At 43.3% G+C, this 18,343-nt stretch overlaps 1 protein-coding gene and 1 long non-coding RNA gene across 3 annotated transcripts in view; one reads left to right on the top strand and one right to left on the bottom strand.

Moving 5' to 3' along the window:
* The first annotated feature begins 2,317 nt into the window (after positions 1-2,317).
* Positions 2,318-18,087, top strand: LOC105480728 (zinc finger protein 699). The gene is made up of 6 exons (XM_011739901.3): positions 2,318-2,810; positions 7,057-7,109; positions 9,678-9,804; positions 13,884-13,994; positions 14,395-14,578; positions 14,941-18,087. Exons 2-6 carry the CDS (start codon positions 7,062-7,064, stop codon positions 16,397-16,399), a joined length of 1,929 nt encoding a protein of 642 aa, XP_011738203.1. The 5' UTR covers positions 2,318-2,810; positions 7,057-7,061; the 3' UTR covers positions 16,400-18,087.
* The window catches only part of LOC112428595 (uncharacterized), a 92,907-nt gene continuing 78,411 nt past the window's right edge, over positions 3,848-18,343 (bottom strand). For both annotated transcript variants that reach the window (XR_011617830.1, XR_011617831.1), the window contains exon 5: positions 3,848-3,981. This is a non-coding gene — a long non-coding RNA (uncharacterized lncRNA). The remainder of the gene's footprint in view (positions 3,982-18,343) is intronic.

Genomic DNA, 18,343 nt, shown 5'->3' with positions numbered 1-18,343 from the left:
GTGAGACTCCGTCTCAAAGAGAAAAAAAAAAAAGAAAAAAAAAGGCTGGGCACGGTGGATCACACCTGTAATTCCAGCACTTTGGGAGGCTGAGGCGGGTGGATCACCTGAGGTCAGGTGTTTGAGACCAGCCTGGCCAACCTGGTGAAACTCTGTCTCTACTAAAAATACACAAATTAGCTGGGCATGGTGGTGGGCGTCTGTAATCCCAGCTACTTGGGAGGTTGAGACAGGAGGAATACTTGAACGCGGGAGGCAGAGGTTGCAGTGAGCAGAGATCACGCCATTGCACTCCAGTCTGGGTGACAGAGCAAGACTCCGTCTCAAAAAAAAAAAAGAGTTAAAATGGTGTCGTTTATGTTATATATATTTTGCCACCAAAAAAATCATCATGTACGAATGTATATAGCAGTTTTATTCACAAAAAGTGAAAACAATCCAAATGTCCTACAACTGGTAGTAAATGTAAGCCATGGAATACTACGCAGCAACAGAAAAGAACAAACAATAGACATTCTTAACTGTGAGTCAAGAATATGACATGACTAATCTGAAATGCGTTGTGCTCTGTGAAAAGCAGAATGCTACATACTGCGTAAGACATTTTTGGAAAAATAAACTAAGAAATATTGCAGGAATTCATGATGAGGGAAAAGTTTGACTAAAAAGAGGCAGCACTACAGAGTTTTTTAGAGGAATGAGAATAACTGTTTACTTTCATCATGGTAGTGGTTACGTGATGTTAACAACACTGCTATGGGCCGGGCACGGTGGTTCACACCTGTAATTCCAGCATTTTGGGAGGCCAAGGCGGGTGGATCACCTGAGGTCGGGAGTTCGAGACCAGCCTGGCCAACATGGAGAAACTCCGTCTCTACTAAAAATACAAAATTAGCCTGGCGTCATGGCGCATGCCTGTAATCCCAGCTACTTGGGAGGCTGAGGCAGGAGGATCGTCTGAACCCAGAAAGCGAAGGTTGCAGTGAGTTGAGATCGCGCCACTGCACTCCAGCCTGGGCAACAGAGAGAGACTCTGTCTCAAAAAAAATAAATAAGGCCGGGCGCAGTGGCTCAAGCCTGTAATCCCAGCACTTTGGGAGGCCGAGACGGGCGGATCACGAGGTCAGGAGATCAAGACCATCCTGGCTAACAGGGTGAAACCCCAGCTCTACTAAAAAATACAAAAAACTAGCCGGGCGAGGTGGCAGGCGCCTGTAGTCCCAGCTAATGTAGTCCCAGCTACTCGGGAGGCTGAGGCAGGAGAATGGCGTACACCCGGGAGGCGGAGCTTGCAGTGAGCTGAGATCCAGCCACTGCACTCCAGCCTGGGCGACAGAGCGAGACTCCGTCTCAAAAAGTAAAATAAAATAAAATAAAATAAATAAATAAATAAATAAATAAAAAATAGCTGGGTGGGGTGGTATGCGTCTATAGTCCCAGCTGCTTGGGAGGCTGAGATGGGACAATCACTTGAGCTGGGGAAGTCAAGGCTGCAATGAGCCATAGTCGCGCCACTGCACTCCAGACTGGGCGATAGATTGAGACATTGCCTCACAAAAAGAAAAAGAAATGAGTTATACATATTAAAACAATGAAAATAAGCATAGAAAATATTTATATTTGATGTTCCAAATAATAAACTGACAGCTATCAGAATTCAGCAGGTTTCCAGGTAAAAGGTTGTATTTAAATAATTATCAATGACTTCCCTCTATAGGAGAAGTTATCAACACAACAATGAAAGGGAAAACTGAAAGGCCCAAAAGGACTGAATGAATGGAAAGGACAGTCTGTGTCATATTAGAGTTGCAAATTAATGTGTCCTGTGTACAGGGCTGTAGCAACGTGGAGGATAGGTATAAACCCGATTGATGAGCATCCTGTATCCGTGGTGACTGAGGGACCTGAATGGGAAGCCCTAGCCTTAGCCCCATTCCTAGGCCTAGTCACTTAAGCCCCGCCCCGCCCCTAGCCCTCGTCTCCACCCACTAGGAATTTCAACCAAGGCCCCCTCCCAATGTGGTTCCACCCTTAGCCCCGCCCCTTGGAGTATTTAAAAAGCCACGCCCCTAGGTCCGGTCTAGCCCCAGCTCGGCCCGTCAGGCCGAGTCATCCAAGTCCAGTCCAGGGTTCTATTTCTTCTCTGTTTACTCCCAATCATGAAGAAACTAGGATTTCTCATCCACTTGCGGCTGGAACCAGCCTTCGCGCTCCTTCGCACCCTGCTCCTCCCCGCTCCACCCCCTTCACCTCAAGTCCCGCCTCCCGGGCCCCGCCCCATACACCGTTTGCAGCGCCGAAACAGGAAGGCTAAGTGCGCTTCTGCGCATGCGCGAGTCGGCAGCCATGTCACCCTGCCACTCCGCCAGCGTCTGAAGAACATTTTTGCCTCCGTCGGCTTCCTGTCTTGCCCTGCCCCGCCCCGCCTGCACCGGGTCTGGTTCGCTGGAGACTGAGGGCTCGGCTTGAAGATCGGCGGTCTAAGGGCTGCCTCCCCGTCACTCCCTGCCCGGACCCCGCGCCCCGGGCCTCCCGCCGCTGCGGCACCTCCTCGGAGAGCCCGGGTCAGCTGCCCCTGCGGCCGCGGCTGGTCCCAAACTCACTGAATCGGGAACTCTGGTCTGGGTCCAGAAATCGGAGTGATTCTGATGCAGGCGAGAGTTGGAGAACGAATGTCGTAGTTCATCAGCCTCCGAAAGCATCCTTTGCTCTCTTTCCAGAAAGGAAGAGCATCTCTGCCATTCGGGTCTCAAGGACAAGCGCCTCAGCCTCGTTCTCTGTGAGCTGATCTGTGGATCGCGGCGAGTCGGGTGAGCACGGGGTGATATTTGCCTCGGCTCGGTCCCCTCCTGTGCCCTCTTTATGCATGAGATAGTGTTTGTGCCAGGCGCGGTGGTTCACGCCTGTAATCCCAGCCCTTTGGGCGGCCGAGGCGGGCGGATCGCTTGAGCCCAGGAGTTTGAGGCCAACCTGGGCAACATAGCAAGATCCCGTCTCTACAAAAAAACCAACCAACAAACAAACAAAAAAACCAGTAAAATAAAAGGTGCGCTCCTGTGTTCCCAGCCACTCGGGAGGCAGAGGTCGCAGTGAGCTGAGATCGCATCACTGCACTCCAGCATGGGCAACAGAGTGAGACCCTGTCTCAAAAGAAAAGATAGTATTTGGTCTCTGGATTTTATACTCTGCCTGTGGACATCAGTTTGATACATTATATTCAGGTAAAAGTGAACTGATGCTTTATGTCATTAATGATGCATCTGAATCATTTATTTATAGATTGGTTACATTTCACACAGAAAATTTGGTCATCTGTCAGTTTCAATCTTTTCCCTTTTTATTCCTTGCAGTTTCCATTTCTTTTCATTTCTTTACTGCACTTGCCAGGACCTCCAGTACAGTGTCCGACAGAATTAGCATATAATTTACATCCTTGTCTTGTTTCTGATTCCCGAAGGAATTATTCTCTCATTTCACCATTAAATAGGATGTTTGCTGTAGGTGTTTGTAGTTTTTTTTTTTTTTCCTTTCTTTATTCCTATTTCTTTTTAGAAAATAGAAGTCTCGCCGTGTTGCCTGGGCAGGTCTTGAACTCATGGGCTCTCTGCCTCCCAAAGTGCTGAAATTACAGGCATGAGCCACTGCACCCAGCCTGACCATGTTTTAAACCGCTGATTTTTTTTTCTTTGATTAGTGGATGTAATCAGGTTTTAGATCATTGCTGGAAAGTTGTACTACTTTCTAGAAATGTATTGATTTCCTGTGCATCTTCATATTTATTCCTTAAATTTTTTCTATATTCTCCTTATGATAGCTGTAATTATGATTCATTCTTGTTCATAATTTTTGTTGTTGTTCTTTAAGCCCTGTTGCTCTTAAAATTGCTGAGTTTGTTGCTGGCTATGGTGGTGCACATCTGTAGTCCCAGCTGGTGGGAGGCTAAGGCAGGTGGATCGCCAGAGCCTAGGAAATAAGATCAACCTGGGAACATAAAGAGAGTCTGTCTTAAACAATAAATTAAATAAAAAAATTTTTTTTAAAAGCTGAATTTGTCAGTTTCATTAGTTTTTCTTTTTGCAACGGATGCTTTTTTTTAGCTTTTCTGATTCTGTTTACTATGTTTTAAAAAATATTATTTTCTATTTTCTTTCTAAACTTTTATGCTAGTCTTTATTCAGCCTCATATATCAATAGTCTAGCCTATTAATACCATTTTTTTTTTTTTTTTTTGAGACAGAGTCTCGCTCCGTCCCCCGGGCTGGAGTGCGGTGGCGCGATCTTGGCTCACTACAACCTCGGCCTCCTGGGTTCAAACAATTCTCTGCCTCAGCCTCCCAAGTAGTGGGGATTACAGGCACCTGCCACCATGCCCGGCTAATTTTTTTGTATTTTTAGTAGAGATGGGTTTCACCATCTTGGCCAGGCTGGTCTTGAACTCCTGACCTTGTGATCCACCTGCCTTGGCCTCCCGAAGTGCTGGGGTTACAGGCATGAGCCACTGTGCCTGGTCAATACTGATTTTTTTTCCTCTGGGAGCTGATAATGCTTATAAATATATAGTAGACATACTAAACCCTCTGAAATTCCAGCATTATCTGAAACAGTTATTTTAATTTTCTGCTTCTACCCTGCCACATTACCTGTCCTGACTTGCTGAAGATAAATATGTTATGTGTCTCCTTATCCCTATAATGTGCTACATTTTTTTGTATAGCATGTATCTTTACCTGATGTATTTTGTTTACTTAGTGTCTTACTCCAAAATATTATAACATTCATTTACTTCAGGATTTTTCTTTTTCTTTTTCTTTTTTTTTTTTCCTATGCCTTATTCCTGGTGACTTCATGTAGTAGGGTTAGTAGGGTCAGGATAAATGTTACCTAAATAAATATGAAATGAAGGAGGTAAGGGCTATAAGGGAAGCGTCGTTGTCCAAAACATAGGCCTTAGGAGAAGGAGCTCAAAGATAGCATATTTGATTATTTATTTATTTATTTTGAGACAGAGTCTGTCTCTGTCGCCCAGGCTGGAGTGTAGTGGTGTGATCTTGGCTCACTGCAACCTCCGCCTCCTGAGTTCACACAATTCTCCTGCCTCAGCCTCCCAAGTAGCTGGGACTACAGCTGTGTACCACCATGCTCGGCTTATTTTTGTAGTTTTAGTAGAGATGGAGTTTTGCCATTTTGGCCAGGCTGGTCTCGAACTCCTGACCTCATGTGATCCCCCCACTTTTGCCTCCCAAAGTGCTGGAATTACAAGCAAGAGCTACCACACCCAGCATATTTGATTAGAATGCTTCATTTGTCCACTCTCCCTGGTGCCCAATAGAGTTCTAGGCTAAATCCTGGTAGAATAAGGGGCTTAATAACAATTAAAATTTAAGGTATGTGTTCAGAAATGTACTCACGGGGTGTTTGGGTTTTGAAGACAAATAGGCCTGCATTCATACCCTGCCTCAGCAGCTGTCTAATGGGTTAATATTGAACATGTGGTTAATTGAGTCTTTCTAAGATAATTCTAAACTGGTTATAATAATATTTGAATTGCAGAGCTTCTGTGAGAAATAGTCTAAAATGTGGCCATTTCTTTGCAAAGTCATTCTCACATCAGGGTTGCCCAGCTGGCATATATTGTTACTAATACAGTGAAGAATGTTACAGTTTTTTTTATTGGCTTTTAAAAATGCTACTTGTTCCATTGCAGTGGAGGTAACTGTTAATATTTCCTTGTTTGAAATTTGTGAAACAGCCCTGCAGATACCACATCAGGTCTGACACAGGTTAAGTATTTTTGTGTTTGTTTTTTTGAGATGGAGTCTCCCCCTGTCACCCAGGCTGGAGTGCAGTGGCGTGATCTCAGCTGGCTGCAACCTCCGCCTTCCGGGTTCAAGCGATTCTCCTGCCTCAGCCTCCTGAGTAGCTGAGATTACAGTCGCGCGTCACCATGCCAGGTTAATTTTTGAATTTTTAGTAAATACATGTTGGTCAGGCTGGTCGTGAACTCCTGACCTTGTGATCCACCCACCTCGGCCTCCCAAAGTGCTGGGATCACAGGCATGAGCCACTGCGCTTGGCCAAGTAGTCTTACTCTGCTACTCCTGTACTGTGCAGGCAAATTTAGCATGTTTGTCACAACATAGCGGCCTTCTCTACCTCCTGCATATGGAATTCAATAGGCTGATGCTCGGGCAGGCGCGGTGGCTCACGCCTGTGATCCCAACACTTTGGGAGGCCAAGACGGGCGGATCACGAGGTCAGGAGATCAAGACCATCCTGGCTAACACAGTGAAACCCCGTCTCTACTAAAAACACACAAAAAACTAGCCGGGCGAGGTGGCGGGCGCCTGTAGTCCCAGCTACTCGGGAGGCCGAGGCAGGAGAATGACGTGAACCTGGGAGGCGGAGTTTGCAGTGAGCTGTGAGCCGTGATCGTACCACTGCACTCCAGCCTGGGTGAAAGAGGGAGACTCTGTCTCAAAAAAAAAAAAAAAAAAAAAAAAAAAGCTGACGCTCTTTCTCAGGTTTTGGGGACCCTGCAGCTCATGGGGCAGGGGTAGTGGTCTAGGGCTGAGCAGCAAAGCCTGTTAGCCCGCCAAGTGGTGCAGAAGTAAGAAATATTGGGAGTGGAACTCCCAGAAGCCTGGCGTATAAATCAGTGCTTTCTTGAATTTGAGACAGGGAGTGTTTATTCTTGTTGTGGAAGATATTCCTGGATACATTTTATACTTTTTGTTATCATGGGCAAATATACAACCAGACTTTTCTAGTCTTCAGTTAACTTACAAAATAGCACTCTTAACCTCTTCTTTATGATCAGCAAGAACCAGAGCACTGTTTTCTATCTCTAGGGGGACGTGAGGTTGTTCTACTTTCCCACAAGAGCAGCGTATATTTGCGTGTGTGTGTGTGTCTGTGTGTGTGTTGAGGGGAGTTGTTACTTATAATTGATGGGCTGCAACATCTAGGCTCATGAGTGTGGGAATTTTGGGGAAGTCTGGCTTCTCATGTTATCTTCTTTACTTTTAACTTCTCAATATCCTGCTTTTCTTCATGAAGGGGACATGGAGGAAGAAAGAACAACTGTTGAATTACAGAAAAATAGCATACAGGTAAGTAAAAGGGAATAATTGTCCAAAAGAATATTTCCATTGCACCGGGTCTCCCTCAGTGTTTTAGAGCACAAGTCAGCATTCTGTTTCTATATTGGATCACATAATATTTTAGGCACTGAAGGCCATAGTGTTTCTTTTTTTTTCAAGACAGAGTCTTGCTCTGTCACCGGGCAGGAGTGCAGTGACACCATCTCGGCTCACTGTAGCCTCCAACTCCCTGGTTCAACCGATTCTCCTGCCTCAGCCTCCCCAGTAGCTGCAACTACAGCCATGTGCCACCACTCCTGGCTAACTTTGTATTTTTAGTAGAGATGGGGTTTCACCATGTTGGCCAGAATGGTCTTGATCTCCTGACCTTGTGATCTGCCCAGCTCGGCCTCCCAAAGTGTTGGGATTACAGGCGTGAGCCGCTGTGTCTGACTGGCCATAGTGTTTCTATTGCAATTCAGCTTTGCCATTTTAGTGCAAAAGCAGCCATAGACAGTAAACACATGTTTTATTGTGTTCCAATAAAACTTTATTTATGCATTCAAGTGGCAGCTTGGATATAGTCCATGTGCCATAGTTTGTTGACTACTGGCCTAGAATACAAGGAAGTATGACCAGCTGTGGGCCTCACTTCAAAGTTGTGCTTGTGCAGGCTCCTGGGCCTCTCAGGTTTGTGAGAGGGGGAAAAAATGAAAAGCTTCTATTCTCTCAGTGTATTTTTATTCATTAAAACCCCATCTAGATTTGACCCTGTGTTTAATGTTGTAGTGATTGCTATGGTGGGAACAAAGTAACAGGTGAAGTTATTTCTGTAGTAAGGAATTGATGATGTCAATGTGGAAAGTATTTCATTTCCAGAGCATTTCTCTCATTTCTTCAATATGCTCTGGACTTTTCTAGGCCATCGTAAGACTGGCATTGGTCACCATCTATGATATTGTGAAATACATATTTGGGGCTGGGCACAGTGGCTCACACCTGTAATCTCAGCACTTTGGGAGGCTGAGGTAGGCGGATTGCCTGAAGTCGGAAGTTCGAGACCAGTCTGGCCAACATGGTGAAACCCTGTCTCTACTGAAAATACCAAAAAAAAAAAAAAAAAAAATCGCTGGGCATGGTGGCATGTGCCTGTAATCCCCACTACTTGGGAGGCTGAGGCAGGGGAACTGCTTGAACCAGGGAGGTGGAGGTTGTAATAAGCTGAGATGGTGCCACTGTACTCCAGCCTGGGCGACAGTGAGACTCTGTCTCAAAAAAAAAAAAAAGAAAACAATTTGGTTTTCATTCTGTTTCCTAGCACAGAGTTCCTAAAAACCCTTGTAATCTCTAGAGCAATAAGAGGGTCTTTTGTGTGCTCATGAGATGGCTGGGGTCTGGAAGCCCCTAGAGAGCCTCAGAATGGGGGCTGGTTCAGAAAGACGCAGGCAAGATCAGAGGATTGGGACTTAAGTCAGCCATGCCTATGATGGAGCCTCCTTAAAAACCCAAAGGACTGGCTTGAGGAGCTCGTGGATAGCTGGATGTGTGGTGGTTCCTGGAGGGTGGCATGCCAGGAGAGGGCATGGAATCTCTGCGCCACTTCCCACCATACCTTGGCCTGTCCATCTTTTCATCTGGCTGTTTTATCTGTGTACTTTGTAATGTCCTTGGTGATAAACCAATAAACATGTTTCCCTGAGTTCTGTGAGTTGTTCCAGCGTATTAATCAAACTCAAGGAGAGGGCAGTAGGAGCCCTGATTTTAGCCAGTCAGAAGTAAAATTGACAGCCTTTTAACTTGGGATTGGCATCTGAAGTGGGAGGCAGTTTAGTGGGACCTCGTGTGGAATCTCCAACCTGTGGAATCTCCAGGTAGATAGTATCAGAAGCAAATGGTAAGATACCCAGCTGGTGTCCACTGGGGAATTGCTTGGTGTGTGTGGAAAATATCCCCTACACATCTGGTGTCAGAGGTGTTCTGTACAGTATTGAGTGACTATGTAAAAGGGTGGGAGAAACACTTTGTTTTTTCCTAGCTCATTGGCATCAAATTGTGGGGAGATAAATTTAGTGGGTTTTTTTTTTTTTTTTTTTGGTTTTTGTCCAGGCTAGAGTGCAGTGGCATGGTCATGCTCATTGCAGCCTCAACCTCGCGGCTCAAGCAATCCTCCCACCCACCTCAGCCTCCAGAGTAGCTGCCACCATAGGCACACGCCACCACGCCCAGCTGTTTTAAAAAAAATTTTGGTAGAGACTGATTCTCACCATGTTCTGTTGCCTAGGCTGGTCTTGGAACTCCTGGGCTCAAGTAGTCCTCCTGCTTTGGCCCCCCAAAGTGCTGGGATTATAGGCTTCACCCAATTTGCCTGGCAATTTAGTATTTTAGAAGTGTTAAATCTACAAGCCAGGATTTGATCAGTGATGAATTATGTATAGATCGAAAGAGAGATTTGTTGACTGAGTCCTAGAGTAGATGCTGGGATCTTCTGAACTTCCTATGAAATGACTCTCATTTCCTCAATGTTGTCAGCCTCATCTGTCCTCTTGTACACATTGGAGGAATTGTACCCTTCTGAATAGAATTTGTGGTATGTTTTAGGACTCAGTGGTCTTTGAGGATGTGGCTGTGGACTTTACCCAGGAAGAATGGGCTTTGCTGGATCTTGCTCAGAGGAACCTCTACAGAGAGGTGATGCTGGAAAACTTCCAGAACCTGGCCTCACTAGGTAAGAATGGCAAGATTCTTTCATATAGTTGTTTAGAAAGTTATTTTATCTCACTAAATTGACTTTATTCTAGAATTTGGGCTGAGGAATGGGAAGACATTGATAAATAAGACAGATATGGTCACTGACCCCAAGGAACTTACAGTCTAGTGGCTTACCTATGAAAATAAACACCTGGGCTGGGCGCGGTGGCTCATGCCTGTAATCCCAGCACTTTGGGAGGTCGAGGTGGGCAGATCACCTGAGGTCGGGAGTTCGAGACCAGCCTAAGCAACATGGAGAAACCCCATCTCTACTAAGAATACAAAATTAGCCAGGCGTGGTGGCACATGCCTGTAATTCCAGCTACTTGGGAGGCTCAGGGAGGAAAATCGCTTGAACCCAGGAGGCGGAGGTTGCGGTGAGCCAAGATCACACCATTGCACTCCAGCCTGGGCAACAACAGTGAAACTCCATCTCAAAAAAAAAAAAAAAAAAAAAGAGAAAGAAACATCTGTATATTGAACTGATGCTTTTTTTTGTGGTTGAAAGCCTTGAGGTTTATTAAGTATCGAAAGTGTGGATATAAACCTCAGCAATCACTATAGGACACAGGGAGGAGGTTTGCAGTTTGGGCATTTTGAGGATTTTACTGCTATCTATGTTCTTTACCCAAAGACTACCAGAACACACCTATAGTTAAACAAGTTGGGTTTATTTTGCAGTGCAGCAAGCAAGAATACATGTCTCTTACATGTCCTAGTAAGAGGGTGTTAGAAAAGACCTATTATAGGATTTGTGCTTCAGTTGAGTGATTTGGGGGTGGGTCTGTGGAAGCAGGCTGTATTAGTTTCCTAGACCTTCTGTAACAGAGTATCACACACTGGTGGCTAAAAACAATGGAAATTTGTTCCTTCACAGCATTTCCGGAGGCTGGGTTTCTGAAATCAAGGGATCAGCAGGGCCATGTTCTCTCTGAAGGCTCTGGGGGAAAGATTCCCTTTTCTCTTCCTGGCTTCTGGTGATTGCTGCAATCATTGGCATTCCTTGACTTATAGATGCATCATTCCATTCTCTGCCTTCATCTTCTTCCCTAAGTCTAAGGAAGAGACTTAGATTTCTAAGTCTCTTTCTCCTTATAAGGACACCAATCATTGGATTTAGGACCCATCCTAATCCAGTTTAACCATGTCTTAACTTGAATATATCTGTAAAGACCCTATTTCTAAATAAGGCAACATTCTGAGGTTCTGAGTGGACTTCTCTGTTTTCTTTTTTTTTCAAGCAGGCTTTATTATTAGTTTTAGAGCAGTTTTAGGTTCACAGCTGAATTGAGTGGAAGGTACAGAGATTTCCCATATAACCTCTGGCCCCCCACATGCATAGCCTCCTCTAATAACAATATCTGCCACCAGAGTGGTACATTTGTTATAACTGATGAAGCTACATTGATACATCATCATTGCCCAGAGTCCATCATTTACATTAGGGTTCACTCTTGGTATTGTACATTCTGTGGGTTTGGAAGAATATATAATGACATGTGTCCACCATTATAATATCATACAGAATAGTTTCACTGCTGTAAAAATCCTCTGTGCTCTATCAATTCATCCCTCCTTCCCTCCCTCTTAAATCTTGGCAACCACTGATCTTACCGTCTCCGTAATGTTGTTGCCTTCTGCAAAATGTCATAGAGTTGGAATCATGCAGTATGTAGCCTTTTCAGATTGGCTTCTTTCACTTAGCAATATACATTTAAGATTCCTCCATGTCTTTTCATGGCTTGAGAGCTCATTTCTTTGTACTGCTAATACTCTATTGTCTGGATGTACCACCGTTTATCCATTGACCTACTGAAGGACTTCTTGGTTGCTTACACGTTTTGGTAGTTATAAATTAAGCTACTGTGAACATTGGTGTGCAGGTTTTTATGTGGACATAAGTTTTCAACTCCTTTGGGTAAAAGGAGTGCAATTCAGTTGCTGGATTTTATGGTAAGAGGACGTTTAATTTTATAAGAAACTGCCAAACTGTCTTCCAAAGTGGCTATACCATCTTGCATTCCAACCGGCAATGAATGAGAGTTCCTGTTGCTCCTCATCCTCACCAGCATTTGTTGAATGTTCAGGATTTTGGCCATTCTAATAGGTGTGTAGTGGCGCCTTGTTTTAATTTGCATTTCCCTGATGACTTATGATGTTGAGCATCTTTTTGTATGCTTATTTGCCATCTGTATATGTTCTTTGGTGAGGTGTCTGTAAAGGTCTTTGGCTCATTTTTTTTGTCTTTTTTTTTTAAAACGTTGAGTTTTAAGTTATCTGAATATATATATTTTTTTCTGTATGAAATTTGATACTCTCTTCATATATTTTTGATAACAGTTCCTTCTCAGATATATTTTTTGCAAATATTTTCTCCCAGGCTGTGGCTTATCTTTCCATTCTCTTGACATTGTCTTTCGGAGGGCAGAAATTTTTAATGTTCATGAAGTTCAGTTATTGATTCTTTGTTTTATGGATCATGCTTTAGCATTATATCTAAAATATTGCCAGGGTGTGGTGGCACACGCTGGTAGTCCCAGTTACTTGGGAGGTGGAGGCTGGAGGCTCACTTGAGTCCAGGAGTTTGAGGCTGCAGTGAGCTTTGATCACACCACTACTATAGCCTGGGTGATAAAGTGAGACCCTGTCTCTTAAAAAAAATTAAAAATGTCATTGCCAAACAGAAAGTCATCTAGATTTTTCTCCTGTTATCTTCTAGGAGTTTTCTAGCTTTGCATTTTACAGTGAGGTCTGTGACCCATTTTGCGTTAACTTTTGTGAAGAATCTAAGGCCCGTGTCTAGATTTATTTTTTTGCTTGGGGATGTCCAGTTGTTCCAGTACTATCTTTTCTCCATTGTATTGCCTTTGCTATTTTGTCAAGGTAAGCTGACTGTATCGGTGTGGCTCTGTTTCTGAATCCACTGTTCTTTTCCATTGATCAATTTGAACATAAATTTTGGGGGGACGTTGTTCAGCCTAGTGACACAGGGCAGTCATTTTAGATTGGTTGCTGACAGAAAGTGAATAGTATTGCTGGTTGCTGACAGTATTATTCAGTAATACTCCATTATTGAATATGTTGTGGGTGGCATAAAGTCTTTAGCCAAAATTTTGAGGTAACCTTGTTTTGTTTCATTTTATCATGATTTCAGAGTAACTTTATCCAAGATTAGTATTTTGTGAAATTATTTATATTCAATAGGAGAACAAAATGTCCCAGTTGTGACTGTCTGACCAGCTTGGAATGATACTGAGGTTTAGGTGTGAACATTAGATCAGTTCTGTATGTCAGAGGCTGCTTCCTCCTGCCACCTCTCTTTTTTTTTTTTTTTTTGAGATGGAGTCTCGCTCTGTTGCCCAGGCTAGAGTACAGTGGCACAATCTCGGCTCACTGCAACCTCTGCCTTCCAGGTTCAAGCAGTTCTCCTGCCTCAGATTCCTGAGTAGCTTGGATTATAGGCGTGCTCCACCACACCCTGCTAATTTTGTATTTTTAGTAGAGATGGGGTTTCACCATGTTGGTCAGGCTGGTCTTGAACCCCTGGCCTTGTGATCCACCTGCCTCGGCCTCGCAAAGTGCTGGGATTACAGGCATGAGCCACTGCGCCTGGCCTGTCACCTCTCCTTTAAAAAAAAAAAAATTGGCCGGGCGCGGTGGCTCAAGCCTGTAATCCCAGCACTTTGGGAGGCCGAGGCGGGCGGATCACAAGGTCAGGAGATCGAGACCACAGTGAAACCCCGTCTCTACTAAAAATACAAAAAATTAGCCGGGCGCGGTGGCGGGCGCCTGTAGTCCCAGCTACTCAGGAGGCTGAGGCAGGAGAATGGCGTGAACCCAGGAGGCGGAGCTTGCAGTGAGCCGAGATCGCGCCACTGCACTCCAGCCTGGGCAACAGCGTGAGACTCCGTCTCAAAAAAAAAACAAAAAAAAATTGACATTATGTTGCAGTTAAACTCACAGAATATCAGAAGACTAAAGTTTTGTTTCTGTCTCATGGAAATGTTTGTGATTCTTCATTATTTTCCCTTGTGATATGCCTTTCTGCTTGTGCAGGGTATCTGCTACACACACCCCATCTGATCTGCCAGTGGGAACAAGAGGAGGACCTGCAGACAGTGAAGAGAGAACTTATCCAGGTCATCTTTATGGGAGAGCACCAGGAAGGCAAGAATCCTTGGGAGAAACTGCTTTGGTTGGGGGAAAAATATCAACTTAAAATCAAAAACAAAAACAAACTTTGTTTTATATGAGGAAGCTCATCTTCCACAGATATCTCAGATGACTATTTTGACTTTTTATCAGTCTTGTCACATTTTCCTTGTTCTTGGCAAAGACCTTCCACATTTCCTCTTTGTAAGGTAGCATTTGGTCATGTGCATTCTATCCAATTTCTGTTTTGTTCTCCTAATACTATCTTAGTTATGTTAGTTTCAATCTTCATAGAATTATTTCTTAGTTAATTGCTTACCATTTTGACCCTTGCGCCTATTAATGCCAAAGTCCTGAAAACGCCACTCTGCAAAAAGTCCTTTGCTCACAGAAGCTTTCACTTTTTCTGTTTCAGGTTTTGAGACTCAACTTAAAACTAATGAATCAGTTGCTCCACAAGATATTTGTGGAGAAAAAATATCCAATGAACAAAAAATAGTAAGATTCAAAAGGAATGATTCCTGGTTCTCCAGTTTACATGAAAACCAGGAGTCCTGTGGTATTGATGATCAGAACAAAAGCCATGAGAGACATTTGAGGTGAGTGCCATTCGTGAGAAAGAGAAAGTGTCTCAGGAGAGAATCTCAAAGTCATGAAATTTAAGAAGTATGTATATATTAACAAGCCTAGGTCAAAGATTGTGGTTTGAGAAAGAATTTTCATGAATTAATTTTTTTCCACAAATGAGACAGAGATTTTGAATGTTTGACACATACTTCAGTTGTAAACAGTTATCAGAAAAATCCCAGGAGTCAATAACTGGGTGGGTGACGGTATTGGCTATGGTAGAACTCTCTGTGAGAACTTTCAGCTTATAACTTGACAGAAGGGCAGAAAACATACACATTCACTGAAATTGGTAGACATTTCTTACTAATAATGTGTCTTTTATTTTTAAAAGAAATCATATGGTAGAGAATATCTATGAATGTTGTGAAGAAAATCAAGATGGACAGACTTTCAGCCAAGTTCCAAATCTTGATTCACTCAAGAGAAACACTGAAGTAAAATCCTATGAATGCCATGAGTGTGGAAAGGCCTCCGTGGATCATTCATCCCTTAAGAATCACATCAAGTCTCATACTGGAAGCAAACCCTATCAGTGCAAGGAATGTGGGAAGGCCTTCCATTTTCTTGCTTGTTTCAAGAAGCATATGAAAACCCCCACTGAAGAGAAGCCCTACGAATGTAAGGAATGTACCAAGGCCTTCAGTTGTTCCTCATTCTTCAGGGCACATATGAAGATTCACGTCGGAAAGACAAACTATGAATGTAAGGAATGTGGGAAAGCTTTTAGTTGTTCCTCATCGCTCACAGAACACAAAAGAATTCACAGTGGAGATAAGCCTTATGAATGTAAGGAATGTGGGAAGGCCTTCAGTTGTTCCTCCTCACTCTCCAAACACAAAAGAATTCACAGTGGAGATAAGCCATATGAATGTAAAGAATGTGGGAAGGCCTTTAGCTCTTCCTCTCACCTTATAATACATATAAGAATTCACACTGGAGAGAAGCCTTATGAATGTAAAGAGTGTGGGAAGGCCTTCAGCGAGTCCTCAAAACTCACTGTACATGTGAGGACACATACTGGAGAGAAACCCTACAAATGTAAGGAATGTGGGAAAGCCTACAATTGTCCCTCCTCTTTAAGTATCCATATAAGAAAACACACTGGAGAAAAACCCTATGAATGTCTGGAATGTGGAAAGGCCTTCTACCTCCCCACTTCCCTTAATACACATGTGAAAAATCAAAGTCGAGAGAAACCCTATGAATGTAAGGAATGTGGGAAGGCCTTTAGTTGTCCCTCGTCCTTTAGAGCACATGTGAGAGACCACACTGGAAAGATACAGTATGAATGTAAGGAGTGTGGGAAGACCTTTAGTCGTTCCTCGTCCCTCACCGAACACCTAAGAACTCACAGCGGAGAGAAGCCGTATGAATGTAAGGAGTGTGGGAAAGCCTTTATTAGTTCCTCCCACCTTACAGTACATATCAGAACTCACACTGGAGAGAAACCCTATGAATGTAAGAAATGTGGGAAAGCCTTTATTTATCCCTCAGCCCTTAGGATCCACATGAGAACGCACACTGGGGAAAAACCCTATGAATGTAAGGAATGCGGGAAAGCATTTCGTCATTCTTCATACCTTACTGTACATGCAAGAATGCACACTGGAGAGAAACCCTTTGAATGTCTGGAATGTGGAAAGGCCTTCAGTTGTCCCTCATCCTTTCGAAGGCATGTGAGAAGCCACACTGGAGAGAAGCCCTATGAATGTCAAGAATGTGGGAAAGCCTTTGTTTGTCCTGCCTACTTTCGAAGACATGTGAAAACTCACACTAGAGAAAACATATAAATGTAAGGAATATGGGAACGTCTGCAAAGCTTCAGATCCTAGGCAACTTGTGAGATCTCATACTGTGGAGATACCCTATGAATGTAAGAAAGTAGGAAATTGTTGCTCATCATTTTGAAGATTTGAGGACACTTCAGAGAAACCCTGTGTTTGTAAATCATGTACTGAAAACTTTATGAACACTGCTTATTATGTATAAGAAAATTCATACTAGAAATGAAGATCAGTGCCTCATCCTTAAAGTAGACTGCTAGCTCTTTGATTACCAGTGTTTTCTGATAGGAACATTTAAGGTGATAAATTTACCTTTTCAGCTCCAGCCACATACCTTTTAGTATGAGGTGCTTTAATTTTGGTTCTGATGTAAATATGATTTCCATGACAAAATCTTTTGGATCCATGGAGGATGTGAAAAAATTTTTCTGTATAGGCAGGAGTGGTCTTTTTTTAAAAAGTGGTTTCTAATTTATGTTCATCATTCTTTAAATGGGTAGTCACTATAATATTGACACTTTGGTTTTTGTTGATGCTTTGTTTTTAGTCTACATGGCGGATAGTAGAACTTGCCCACTCAATATTTTTCTTCCTATTCTTTTTCCTAAGAGAGACGTTAGAGTTTCTGAGATGGTCAATTTTTACTGTTTAAAGCTTTTATTGTCTAGTGAGTAATTTCAGCAGAAATTAATTTAATATACTATTTTCATATTTTATTCTTTGTCCTTGCTCATGGCTGGGAATTGGATTCAGTGTTTTGAGTGTAAAAATTGTATTACATTAACTACATTTCCCAAAATCACTTTTTTCTCCAGTTCTAGGTTAGACTTGTCTAATATAAGAGTTTGTATGAGATTTGGAAGGCATAAGGGAAGAAAAAGCCATTATGCTATGTTTAGTGGGGCCATCAGACAGGAAGAGAGATGTATAAAGGCCTGGTGACCTCTAGTTTTCAGCTCATTTTTTGGATTGTTGGACTCATTGATCAATATTTGCTCAAAACTGAATGTTATAGCCGGGCATGATGGTGCATGCCTGTGGTCACAGCTACTCAGGAGGCTGAGGCAGGAGGATCACTTGAGCCCAGGAGTTTGAGGCTGCAGTTAACTATGATCATGCCACTGCACTCTCACTTGAGTGACAGAGTGAGACCCTTTCTCAAAAACAAAACAAAACAAAAAACCAAACATTAAATGCTTGCTTGACTTCAGTGTCCTCCAAGGCAGCATCTCTACAGCTATCACTATATACAACTTCTTGGATTTTCTGGCAAGCTCTGGCATTGCCATTTTGCTTGTGTTGCAGTCTGTCTTACACAGTTCAGTCGCATCATGTCGCGCTATTCATGGGGAAAGATAGTTTTGCAAGTCTCAAAAGCAAGAGCTGGCCGGGTGCGGTGGCTCACGCCTGTAATTCCAGCACTTAGGGAGGCCAAGGCGGGCGGATCACGAGGTCAGGAGATCGAGATCATCCTGACTTACATAGTGAAACCCCATCTCTACTAAAAATACAAAAAATTAGCTGGGCGTGGTGATGGGCGCCTGTGGTCCCAGTTACTCGGGAAGCTGAGGCAGGAGGGTGGCGTGAACCCAGGAGGCAGAGCTTGCAGTGAGCCGAGATCGCGCCACTGCACTCCAACTGGGCGACGGAGCAAGACTATGTCTCAAAAAAAAAAAAAAAAAAAAAAAAGAAAAGCAAGAGCTGTGGAGAATGAGGGAAGTTACCCTTGGTAATTGAGGTAAGCATCCACAGGGTGTCACCCTGTTTAAATGGAGGAAGATTTATACTTCAAACCTTTAAACAGGAAAGATTTTATCGCTTTTTTTTTTTAAATGTAAGAAGATGAATTGCTTCAGGTACCTTTAGCTACAGTATTATATTTTCCCTTTAAAAGTATAACTCTACTACTATGATATTTTCCCTCCTATTTTCCCTTTAAAAGTGTAACTC

This window comes from Macaca nemestrina, chromosome 20 (assembly GCF_043159975.1).
Source record: "Macaca nemestrina isolate mMacNem1 chromosome 20, mMacNem.hap1, whole genome shotgun sequence".
Taxonomy (NCBI): Eukaryota; Metazoa; Chordata; class Mammalia; order Primates; family Cercopithecidae; genus Macaca; species Macaca nemestrina.
Note: the sequence above shows the minus strand (reverse complement) of the source record. Positions and strands in the feature narration are given on the sequence as shown.

What these genes read in the sequence shown, in the direction of transcription:
- LOC105480728 (XM_011739901.3), top strand. Translation starts at nt 7,062, where the DNA reads ATGGAGGAAGAAAGAACAACTGTTGAATTACAGAAAAATAGCATACAG. An exon ending in CCAGAACCTGGCCTCACTAG is followed by an intron (nt 9,805 to 13,883) that starts GTAAGAATGGCA and finishes CTGCTTGTGCAG; the next exon opens with GGTATCTGCTACACACACCC. An exon ending in TATGGGAGAGCACCAGGAAG is followed by an intron (nt 13,995 to 14,394) that starts GCAAGAATCCTT and finishes TTTCTGTTTCAG; the next exon opens with GTTTTGAGACTCAACTTAAA.